Consider the following 11488-nt stretch of genomic DNA (forward strand, 5'->3'; position numbering starts at 1 on the left):
GGCCTGAGCTGGAACCCGGAAGCCGCGCGGGGGCGTCTGATTGGTTCGTCGAGGTGGAAGGAAGTCCGGTTCAGGCATAGAAACAGTAGAGCTCGAAACGTCTTAAATTGAGTGTTTTTGCTGCTTTTTTAAGTAACGTGACTAACATTTAGGTGGAAAACGTTACCTATGGGACGCTTCCGGTAACGTTGCAGGTTTGTTTGTTTCCTCTTGTTAATTATTTGTTTCTCCGCCCACCCCGGAAAACTGAGTCGTCGTTATTTTTGTTTCCTAAGGTGACGTGTAGCCCTGCTTCTTCTGCGAGTGTCAGTAAAAAGTACCGAGTGTACCCGGATATGAACCCAGTGGATCGTTTATGCTCTCCCACCAGGATGTCCGCGGTCCTCAGCCGTAAGGTTACGGTTCTCCAGTGAGTCCGCTCACCCCCCCGCCGCCTGTCGACGCACACAGCCGGAGCGGAGGGGACCGTGGCGCCGGGGCCTGGAGTCCGAGGAATCCGGCGGGCTGACAGGTTCAGTCGGTTCTGAAGTGACACGACAGCGAGACTGGTAATTCACATCTTACGGCTCTCAGTTAATTATTAACAGAATAAAGGGTCACGAGTCCCAGCTCTTGTTGTAGCCAGCAAGTAGTCTGTTTGAAAAATAAAAACAATTCCAGTAATTATACTTCTCCATTTTACCATTTTAAGAGAAGCTGCCATTATTGACCCAGTTGCGAAATAGCTACCAACTAACAAAGTTTACATTGTGTTAGTGCTTACTGCAGTGCTACTAAGACATATTATTAAAGTTAAAAACATAATTCACACTTTTTTCTGCTTATATCAAAGTGTAGTGTCCTCTTAAATTGATAAGTTGTGAGCAAAATTTGTTAATGACTGCCACCTGCGTTTGTTTAGCTACAACAGCCGAAGTGACTGAAAAATGGGAAAAAATTGTGATATTTGTGGGAGAGGAATTTATTTCGAGAGCTATTGTTGCGTATTTAGGCTCTGATTTATTGAATACAGTATACAGAAAAGCTTTCTCGGCCTTGTTTACATTGATCGTGTACCCGCATTTCAGATTTGCACGTCAATATATCAGGAAAACTGATCGAGTAAACGCTTTCAAACTTCAGTTTGATATAGTTCAGGAAAACCTTATTTTTGTGTCTGATTTCATAGGTTGGCATGAATGCCTTAAAACTCCTCTTTCTGTGTTTTTCTTTGCACCGAAGTTAGTAAAGTTTCATATTTGATAACATTGTTTTAGTTTAAAGGGAGTGATAGATATGTTAAAACTCAATGAATTTTAATTTGAAGGAGCTTAAAAAGGGAAAAGATTAAAAATTCTGGGATACTTAATATTCGTTTAACAATATGAACAGTTGTCACTCATTTGTCGCTGCAGAAATTTATATTTTCATCACCACTGAGAGGAACTTTAAACCTATTTCTGGAGGGGGAAGCGTGCACTGACATAAATAAGCTGCTATTTTGGTGCTTGAAAACATAAACTAACCGTCTGTTATTGGTTGTTTAAGAAAATATCCAGTGACACTTAGCATCTTGGTGAATTTGAGAAGACCGCGGTTGGTTAAAAACCTGGAGATTTACAACCAGAGCAGCGTTTTCAGGGAGTATTTTCTCAAAACTGTCAGTGATTGTTTAATTCGAATAAAGATGTCGTCGTGGACGTGATTAAATTAACGAATGCATATTGCACAAATACAAAGTTGTATCAGTTTTGGTTTGTGCTGCAGATGACTTTCTCACCAGATTTTAGCTCAATATCTGTAAAACTGACTGAATTACAACCCGATTCGGTGGCCATCTTGGATGGGGTGGACTCCAGTTGGAGATGCTCATCCAATGATCGCGTTCTGAACACATGAGCGGCGTTCGGCGGCGTTCCTTCCTGGGTGGTTCTCAGGTTCCTGCTGCGTTTGACAAACCGTCACAGGAGTGACGCTGCAGAAAACCTCGAGTCGTATCTCTGTAGGACCGACCCGTTTCAGTCCCGTTTCCAACAGGAACTGATGAGGTGGTGCATCTCTCCTGCAGGGGTTGCACGCCGTGGAACCGGATCCCTCCCAGGTGGCTTCCAGAGGACCATGGCTCTGCTCCGAGTCTTGATCCTGGGCTTGTTCTCAGGCTGGGCAGCGAGCTACAAGCAGGGGGACAATGTGACTCTTTATGTCAACAAAGTGGGTCCTTATCACAACCCCCAGGAGACGTATCACTACTACACCATGCCCGTTTGCAGACCGGAGAAGGTCAGTGTTTGGTGTGTTGTGACACAAAGATTTTATTGTCCTGATAAAAGCTTTTATTCCATCCGGAAACAGGCGTAAAGTTATGTCTTTATAAAATGTATTATCATAGCTGTAGCAGCCATCTTGACTCCAAAGGTTAACTAGTTTTAGATGCTTATCTCTCTGAGAGTTTCATCCAAATCCGTCCAGTGGTTCATGAGATATTTTGCTAACAGACAAACAGGGTTGACTCGACACGGATCTGGCTCGATCTGTTAGTCAGATTATTGTTTGTTTTGTTGGGAGATTACTCATGAAACATGATTTATTTGATCTTTTTGTTCCAAATGTGCAATTCAGGAACTAAGATTTGTGTTTCCGCGTGATTACTGTGTTACCCGCTAACGCTCTGTTCTGGTGTGACTCACGTTGAGGCTCTTCTTCCGGCAGGTGCACCACAAGTCCCTGAGCCTGGGAGAAGTGCTGGACGGCGACAGGATGGCAGAGTCTTTATATCAGCTCCGCTTCAGAGAGAACGTGGAGAGAAAAACGCTCTGCCAGCTCACCCTGTCAGAAAAACAGGTGGGAACCAGGAGATGCTCGGAGTGGAGCTCTGGTTGAAACAAATGACTCTTGTAAGGTTTAACTGAGTGTTTTCCAAATAAATGACTGACTTTAAAATGTAAAGTGAGAAAATTTTGCTTTTTCTTCTAAAATGCATCGCAAGCTCAGTGCTGAAGAAGCTGAAACTGAGTTATTTAAGCTAAAAGTTGTAGAAAAGTAGCTAAAAGCAAAAAAAAAGTAAAAGCCTGGCTAAAACCTGAAGGAAGCTGATCACAAGCTGTAGCTAAAATGAACAGAACACCGACTAAAAGCAATAAAAGATTAGCTAGAAGCTAAATTAGGTAAAGGTTCCCTAAAACCTAAATGCATCAAAGGAAGCAGCCAAATAAACACAGACAGGTGAAACCATTAAAGCCACTTCACTTTTATTTCCTTTGTTGTGCGTCAGGTGGACGAGCTCCGGGAGGCCATCGAGGAGCTGTACTACTTCGAATTTGTCCTGGACGACATTCCCATCTGGGGGTTTGTTGGATACATCGAGGAGAGCGGCTTCCTGCCTCACAGCCACAAGGTAAGCGCAGAAGCTGCCCGGATTCGCCGTTCCTCCGTTGTTCTCCCGTTCCTCCGTTGTTCTCCCGTCTCACCTCCAGCCTCCTCCGTCAGGTGGGGCTGTGGACGCACCTGGACTTCAACATCGAGTACAACGGCGACTCGGTGATCTTCGCCAACGTCTCGGTGAAAGACGTCAAGCCTTTCCTGCTGGAGGAGGGTGCGGGTGCGGCGGTGGGTGGCGTGGGGGTGGGCGGGGGCAGCCTGACGATCACCCACACCTACAGCGTGCACTGGTACGAGTCCAGCCTGCCTTACGGCCGCAGAGCCGAGCGCCTCAGGGACTACTCCTTCTTCCCCAAAACGCTGGAGATCCACTGGCTGTCCATCATCAACTCGCTGGTGCTGGTGGTGCTGCTGCTCGGCTTCGTCATCATCATCCTCATGCGGGTCCTCAAGAACGACTTCGCCAGGTTAGTGGGCGGGGTTAAAGGTTTAACGCCGACTCGTGGACTCTCCGTTGTGTTTGAAAGTTTGTGTCGCCCCGCAGGTATAACGTGGAGGAGGAGGGCGGCTGCGATGACCTGGATCAAGGAGATAATGGCTGGAAGATCATTCACACCGACGTGTTCAGGTTTCCTCCATTTAAAAGCCTTCTGTGCGCCGTGCTGGGCGTCGGGGCGCAGTTCCTCACCCTCGCCACGGGTGAGACCTCTCAGCAGCCGCCTTTATTACGGTTTGAATCAGCATCCGATCACATTCATGCTCTTTTTTTGTTTGCCTCAGCCATCATCATCATGGCGCTGCTGGGAATGTTTAACGTGCACCGCCACGGCGCCATCAACTCGGCGGCCATCGTGCTGTACGCCCTGACCAGCTGTGTGTCGGGCTACGTCTCCTGCAGCTTCTACACCCAGATCAACGGGCAGCGCTGGGTGTGGAACATCATCCTCACGTCTTCTCTCTTCTCAGGTGAACGTCAGCCTGATTTACCTGAATTCTTCTTCTGTGGTTTATTTATTTTTCTCATATTTAGTTTTTAATTTCATAAATCTGAGCTGTGTTTTTGTGAGTTCTGCTGCTTTTAGCTTCTGTTCTGTTTAGTTTAACTTGAACAACCACTTTGTTTTCATGCCTGACTGGATTTAATCCACTCAGCAGTTTCAGGAGTTTTATTTACCTTTTTTATTATCGGAGATTTGTGCGAACTCACGGGGAAAGTGGGTGATTTGTTCATTTATTAAGACAAATTAAACTGGCAGAACTTCAACTAATTAGGCTTGTTTGATTAATGAAATCGTTTAGAATGAGGGCGAATGATTTATGCTGTAATTAAACAGACAGAATGACGAATTAATGAAATGTTTTATTGGATTTTCCTCGCTCTCGCAGCTCCGCTCTTCATCACCTGGAGCGTGGTGAACTCTGTCCACTGGTGGAGCGGCTCCACCCAGGCCCTGCCCGCCACCACCGTGCTCCTCCTGCTGGGCGCCTGGGTGCTGGTCGGCTTCCCGCTCACCGTCATCGGCGGCATCGTGGGGAAGAACCGAGCCGGCAACTTCCAGGCGCCGTGCCGCACTCGGAACATCCCACGGCAGATCCCGACCCAGCCCTGGTACAAACACGCGGTCGTGCACATGGCCATCGGAGGCTTCCTGCCCTTCAGGTGAGCGGTCAGGAAACTGTTTACGTTCTGCAAAAACAGGAAGCGACGGTTTGCAAACCCATATTTTATTCACAAAGTTTCCCTCTGAACTCTCCCCTCAGTGCCATCTCTGTGGAGCTGTACTACATCTTCGCCACCGTTTGGGGCAGAGAGCACTACACCCTCTACGGCATCCTGCTGTGCGTCTACGCCATCCTCCTCTCGGTGGGCGCCTGCATCTCCGTGGCGCTGACCTACTTCCTCCTGTCGGGCGAGGACTACCGGTGGTGGTGGCGGAGTGTGCTGAGCACCGGCTCCACCGGCCTCTTCATCTTCGTCTACTCCGTCTTCTACTACCGGAACCGGTCTTCCATGAGCGGCCTGGTGCAGAGCACCGAGTTCTTCGGCTACTCGCTGCTGACGGCGCTCGTCTTCTCGCTGATGCTGGGCAGCGTGTCGTTTTGGGCCTCGCTGGCGTTCATTCGCTACATCTACCGCAGCCTGAAGATGGATTAAACACGAGCCGAGCGTGAAGGCGGAAACACACGGACCGTCTTTGTTGTCCAACACGTAGTCACGTCTCCTGTTGTGTAAACAGGAGAAGAAACAGGGGCCTTGAACTTAATGTGAAGAATTAATTTGTTTTTGCTGAAGAAGGGAAAGTCGGTGGAAGTATGGACATATGAAGGGCATGTTGGGGTTTGTTACAAATCTAGAAAAAAGTGGATATTTTGGTGCAAAAGGACGATTGCTCTAAAATGAGATTTAAGTTAAACTTGTCACACTGCAGGAGTTAAAGGTACGCATCGCAACGATATAAAATCTGCACATTTATGCTTAAATTGTCTTTGAAACAGTCAAAGTGACTGAAAGTGGGTTGGGAGTAAAGTCTGCAGATAGAAGTGATTTGTTTACATTTAGCGTGGACCCACAATTTAGATTTGTGTATCAGTATATTTGAAGTAAACCTTTGATTTCATTGTTGAAATGAGTACCTTTAATGCAGTTCACAGCATCTGTACCAGGATGTATTACAGAGACAGACGGGTGGGACCAAAAAATTTTATTTATAGGCGTTACAGGACATTTATTCAACAGTATAACGCAGCAGTGCAGTTAAACCCCCCGAACTAACGACCTGTCGAGATGTAATAATTCAAACGTCGAGTCCCTGCAGTGGATGATGCCTTGTAGTTTGAAGAGCTTTTGTAAACTGTTGGTGATGGGAGCAATATTGTAACTTCAGTTCTGATGTAAATAGTCTTTTCAATAAAGTGCTTTTTAATATATCAATGCCAGCAAATGACTCTGAGACAGTTCCAGTTGATTTAACGTCCTTCAGAGACACGTGACTCTAAAAAAAAGCAGGAGTTTCTGCTGCTAACACAACACCAAGGTGGAAAGACATCAGCAATGTGGGTCAAAGGTCATTTCTAAGCAATCTGGAGTCTTTTCACATTTAAGACAGCTGCCAGTCTTATGATTTGATGTCCTAATAAAAAGGTCAAAGGTCATGACAGGACAGTTACAAGACATTCGGAAAGGCTGCAGGAGGAAAACATGGCAGCACTTGATCAAGTTTTATCTGAATGCAACAAGACTTCTGGGACAGAACCAGACCAAAGTTGATTTGTTTACCCAGAATGCACTGCAGTAGAGAGCACAGTGGTGGAGGGCTGATGGTTTGGGCTGATTCTGGAGTCAGATGTGAGGCCATCTGTCCAACAAACAGGACAATGATCCCAAACACAGCAGCTAATCTACAACAGAACAGCTCAAAAAGAAAAGAATCAAGGTGCTGTGTGGTTTTGACAGCGGTTTTGACCTTCGACGCCACGTTTTAATAGATTTTTTTCTACTTTTATCCCAAAATATAACATTAAGAAAAATAAAAGACAGTAGTACAGCTTTCCTGATTGAACTTGTATTTGTAAAAAAAAAAGGTCAGCATCGTTACTTCTGTTAAAAAGCTTGAAATACAACATGCACCTGAGCTGAACTGGTGTGTCAGAGCACAAAGATCAGGCCATGAAATGGTTGCATATAATAGATAAAACCTAAAAAATGTTTGAACAGCAGGAGGGATGTGAACCTTGCCCAAGAAAACAAAAAACTTCAAATAAACTTCCAAACTACTGGTTGGTATTTGGCACCATGACTGCGTTTACTGAGTTCTGGCTGCCAACTGGATCCCCGTCCTTGCAGTCAAGGCTGGGACCGGGAGCAAAGTTGTTTGAGTTGAACATGTAGTCGAAGTGGTTGGCGCCGGGCGCCACGGGCCAGCCGGCAGCCTGTGGCGAGTTAGAGGACCAGTGTGGGAAACCAGCAGAACCAGCGCCCAGGTAGTAGGCCAGGTTCTGAGGGGTGTTCTTCAGCGCTGCCTCCATCGAGTGCTGGCTGTAATGCTCCCTGAGCTGGGGGTGCCCCTGGCTTGGATACTGAAACACAAAGAAACGAAGAAACCTTTTATATAGTTTCATGTCTAATCTGTTCTCAGCTACTACCACACCAGATCGTAGCTCTAAAATTGACTTAGCTAAATCCACTGTTAACTTTATGATACTTACAGGAGTAGCCATGTTGGCAAATACATTGTTATAGAAGGCGTAACGCTCCGACGCCCAGCGGGTATCCCTCTGGTACTTCCTGAGCTTCATCCTCCGGTTCTGAAACCAGGTTTTTACCTGCAGAAAAGGAGAGAAGGAGAGCCCAGCTGATCAGACTGTACAGTGGTCAGTTTTTGTGCTGATCAAATAGTCACCTGAATACTCACCTGCTTATAGGTCAGTCCGGTCTGTTTCGCCAAGTTCTTCATCTCGGCTGGGGTGAGGTACTTCTGGGCGCTGAAGCGCTTGGAAAGAACCTCCATCTGACACTCAGAGAAGGTCGTCCGGCCACTCGCCTTAGTGCAACTTTCAGCAGCTGGGGTAACAGTTTTTGAAGCAGACAGCTGCACATTTAAAGTGGAGGGGAAGCTGGCACTAGCCTGAGGGTCCTCCACAACGGAGCTGGAAACGTCCCCGATTCCCGTGGGACTTCCCACGAGCTTGTTCAGGTCACCATCCCTCTCAGCCCAGATCGATGGGTCCGCCTGGGGAAGAGTTGTTCCCTCGTGGCTATTGACAGAACTCCAAGAATCTGAACGAAGACAAAAAAATGTAAAAATCAGAGATCCTACAGTGTTCTTAAAGAAAAATTCACATTCACCATAACCATAAGTATTTAAAACTGTACTATTTAACCCATTTTAGTTTTCCTTAAAATGTCTATGATCTGTCATACCTTTTTAACTTTAATAATTTGTCAAATGTTTTACAATGTCACTCGTGCTTTTATAACTTAAATTTAAATAGAAACAAATTTAAACTACAGATATATATATACTTTTTTGTAATAAATACAAAAAGGAACATTTTAAATTATTGTTGTCAGGAGAAGTAAATTTGTAACGCAGTTCACAAATTCGACCACTAGATGTCGCCACTTTGTTATTTTTGTGGCGCCATCTTAAAAAAAACAAACAGAAATGATGGACCGGAAGTTCCGTTTCGACAGCAAACGTAAAAAATTAAAAAAATTATTTTTTCTAATGTGGCGACATTTAAAATTTAATTCACACTAAACTGAAACAAATTAAAAAAAATGCCGTTATTTACTTTTAAAATTTTTAGTTTAATTTCCTCTATCCACCACTAGATGTCGCCACCTTGTTTACGACGCGTTTCTGGCGCCATATTAGTAAACTCGTCTTGAATCCGAGATGGACCAGAACTGGACTCCAGTAAAAGAACTTGAAGAACAAATTTCTGCCATTCTCCAAACAAGCGTAAGAACTGACACTACATGATTATTTTTTAAGTTAATTCTCCCGACATGTCGGCTAGTTTCGTTAAATGATGTTCGGTGGGGTGCGTTAGCTAGCTTAGCTTAGCTTCGTACCTGGTGAGGTGTGCGCCTCCATGTCGCTGCTTGAGCCCCTCCTGGTTCGCCTCACCTCATTCCCCGCACCTTCCTGGGGTTCAGCCAGCAGCAGGTGGCTCGACTGGGTCTCCCCAACGTGAACGAGGTCCGAGTCCTGGTAAAGTTGCTCGGAGTAGGACTCCCCGATCCTTGCGGGGGTCGCGGCCGCGTAGAAGGTCTGCGTCGCCCCGGAGCCGAAGCCGCTCAAGTCCGCGACCCTGTTTTCGCCCAGGCCGGTCGGGTTCCCGGGGTTCTGTTCGGGCTGATACACGAAGGCGTAGGCGTGGTACGAAGGGTTAAAATTGTAAGTTACCTGCGTCTTCCAGTCGGCCATTTTTTTATTAGAAGCTGCGCGATAAAAATAAAAAACTCGAAACGAACAAAAAAAACAAAGGAGGCTCGGTTTGCTGAAGCTAGAATCGCTCAAAATGTTTAAAATTATCACGCTGTGGATCATCAGGGTGGCATGGAGGGAATAATATTTTTAAAAAGATTAGGTTAGCTGCACAGGTAAAAAAGGTGCGCAGCTGCGCCGCCTCGCTGTTTATATGGAGGTGTGTGAAGGTGGAGGTGTGTTTTCATCCAACCAATCACTGCGCCTCATCCCCCAGCCCAGGTAAATCCAGCCTTCCCATTTGTCACTGCAGATGTTTGCTTTTAAATTTGTTTATTTTTAACCAAACCATGCCCCTGGAAAAATGGAGCCATTGTTACTTAATGGCATCTAAATGATTCTAAATATTTTGTTTATTTATGTGAATCTTTAAAGTTATTTTATCCAAGGATACGTCTGAACCAAACTTAAACCCTATCAAACTAATTCTTGCAACAAAAAAAAACATTCTTTGTTTATTATTTGCTCGTTTTCCTATTTATTTTAGTATTTCTCAAAGGGTTTGTCGATTTATTTTAGGATGAGCACAGTTCAAACATGGCCGCCACAGCCAGCTGATCGTAGGAGACAAAAACATGGCTACGACTCGGTCAGTTTAGTGGATTTTGAGCTTAAACTTGGAGTGGTAGTAGCTGAGGGTCGCTCTTGATACGTACTCCTAAAAATGAGATTCTCAGGAAGTCATAACTGGATCAGAGCCTGATTTAAGATGGCCGCCACAGCCAACACAACAATAGCTTTTAGTCAGGTTTCCTTGTTTTTTTGGGAGCCCAGCAATAAAGCATAAAAGCGTTTATGTTTAAGCAACGTTAATATGTTTAAAATATTATCTCTCAGGCCAGATTAAACTACAGCAATGGCCGTATTTGGCCTGTGAACCTTAACTTTGACATGAAACATAGATTAAATGACATAAGAAGTAAAAACAGCTCATCTAGGACTCTATTAACAGGAGCATATTTAGACATTTTTTCATAAAAAGAGCAAAAAGAAGAGTGTTTCTGTAAAAAACAGATTCTGTGGAAACATGAAGCATGTCTCTAACTCAAATACAAATCAAATTACAACAATTATTTTACTGCAAAAGTTGTTTTTTATTTATATTTCAACTCATGTTGCATCAAGCAGAAACAAATACAGACTGGCTCAAACATTAAGCTCTGGGATTATAGGTTCTCCCTTTCACAAAAGCATTAAGATTAGACAGATTAACCCTGAAACTCTGCCATTGTTCCACCTTTTCAGAGCTAATGTGAACGAATTAAACCTCCATTAAGGCGAGAGGCTCGTATCAGCGAATGATGCTGGTTTAAAACCCTTTAATCCAAACAGAAATATTGTTGAAGATGAGTTCTGGTCCGTTTAATGTTCCTGCTGCAGCTTTAATTATGTTTCCTTTAGATTCAGATTAATAGACCAAACACAGAATCTGGGTCTCTCAGCGCATGAATAGTTTATGAAGTCAGGACTCCTTTTATCGGCCAAAGAATCCCCCCAAAATAAACCAGTATTTATTTGGAGAACCTCGCAGAACATCTAGAGGAAAACAACAACAGATCTTCTGTTCATGCTGCTGGACATGTCCCCCTTCATCTGCAAGTCTTTTCACAAAGACGAATCAGATTAGCTCGCGTGTGTGTTGTGTTAATGACTCAGTTAGAGGCGAGAAGAGGGGCCCTAACGGGGAACATTCGCATTTCTAACTGATCTCCGGCGGGGCAGGGGTTGTTTGTCTGATCTTGAACTGCAGGGGGCGCGGTCCAAGCTGAAGGTGTGGAGGACAGGTGTGCTAATCGTGAATTAGCATCGGTATGCATCGAGTTGATTGCGCACAGATGGACTTTCTAAAGGAATCGTAGCAGGAAATGTGTCATCGCTGCTGAAATGAGGCAATTTTCTAAAGCTTCATGTGAATTTAGAGGGTTTGTTGTTGCAGCTTTAATGTTCTGCTTGCAGAGCATAAAACAAAACACTAAAGGTTTGTTTACTCCAGTAGTTTTCCAGATATATCAATATGTAATCCTGAAAAGTGGGTCTGCAATCAATGTAAACAAAGCTGGAAGCTTGAGTCACATGATTCATCTGGTCATGGTTCATGTAGGTAAAGAAATATGATAAATTTAACCTATTTTTAGTCC

At 44.7% G+C, this 11488-nt stretch overlaps 2 protein-coding genes across 3 annotated transcripts; one reads left to right on the plus strand and one right to left on the minus strand.

Annotated features, from left to right (window-relative positions):
- The first annotated feature begins 44 nt into the window (after positions 1-44).
- Positions 45-6299, plus strand: tm9sf1 (transmembrane 9 superfamily member 1). 2 transcript variants are annotated; one of them, XM_037973281.1, is made up of 10 exons: positions 45-194; positions 276-548; positions 2048-2259; positions 2689-2820; positions 3251-3373; positions 3466-3824; positions 3902-4056; positions 4138-4323; positions 4744-5017; positions 5119-6299. In XM_037973281.1, exons 3-10 carry the CDS (start codon positions 2098-2100, stop codon positions 5510-5512), a joined length of 1785 nt encoding a protein of 594 aa, XP_037829209.1. In that variant the 5' UTR covers positions 45-194; positions 276-548; positions 2048-2097; the 3' UTR covers positions 5513-6299. The 2 variants fall into 2 exon arrangements, with proteins under 2 accessions (XP_037829209.1, XP_017285366.1); XM_017429877.3 differs by having other exon boundaries at positions 51-194; positions 371-548.
- Positions 6300-6904: 605 nt separating this feature from the next.
- Positions 6905-9483, minus strand: nanog (nanog homeobox). Its single transcript, XM_017429840.3, has 4 exons — positions 8936-9483; positions 7770-8134; positions 7564-7680; positions 6905-7434 (listed from the first exon to the last, which is right to left on the minus strand). Exons 1-4 carry the CDS (start codon positions 9411-9413, stop codon positions 7129-7131), a joined length of 1266 nt encoding a protein of 421 aa, XP_017285329.1. The 5' UTR covers positions 9414-9483; the 3' UTR covers positions 6905-7128.
- Positions 9484-11488: the final 2005 nt, after the last annotated feature.

This window comes from Kryptolebias marmoratus, linkage group LG21 (genome assembly GCF_001649575.2).
Source record: "Kryptolebias marmoratus isolate JLee-2015 linkage group LG21, ASM164957v2, whole genome shotgun sequence".
Classification (NCBI taxonomy): Eukaryota; Metazoa; Chordata; class Actinopteri; order Cyprinodontiformes; family Rivulidae; genus Kryptolebias; species Kryptolebias marmoratus.

Coding starts and splice junctions, on each gene's coding strand:
- tm9sf1 (XM_037973281.1), top strand. CDS start 2,098: ATGGCTCTGCTCCGAGTCTTGATCCTGGGCTTGTTCTCAGGCTGGGCA. Junction 3,374..3,465: donor TCCTGCCTCACAGCCACAAG/GTAAGCGCAGAA, acceptor CTCCTCCGTCAG/GTGGGGCTGTGGACGCACCT. Junction 5,018..5,118: donor GGAGGCTTCCTGCCCTTCAG/GTGAGCGGTCAG, acceptor CTCTCCCCTCAG/TGCCATCTCTGTGGAGCTGT.
- nanog (XM_017429840.3), bottom strand. CDS start 9,413: ATGATCCACAGCGTGATAATTTTAAACATTTTGAGCGATTCTAGCTTC. Junction 8,135..8,935: donor GGAGGCGCACACCTCACCAG/GTACGAAGCTAA, acceptor GTCTTCGTTCAG/ATTCTTGGAGTTCTGTCAAT. Junction 7,435..7,563: donor TTGCCAACATGGCTACTCCT/GTAAGTATCATA, acceptor TTTGTGTTTCAG/TATCCAAGCCAGGGGCACCC.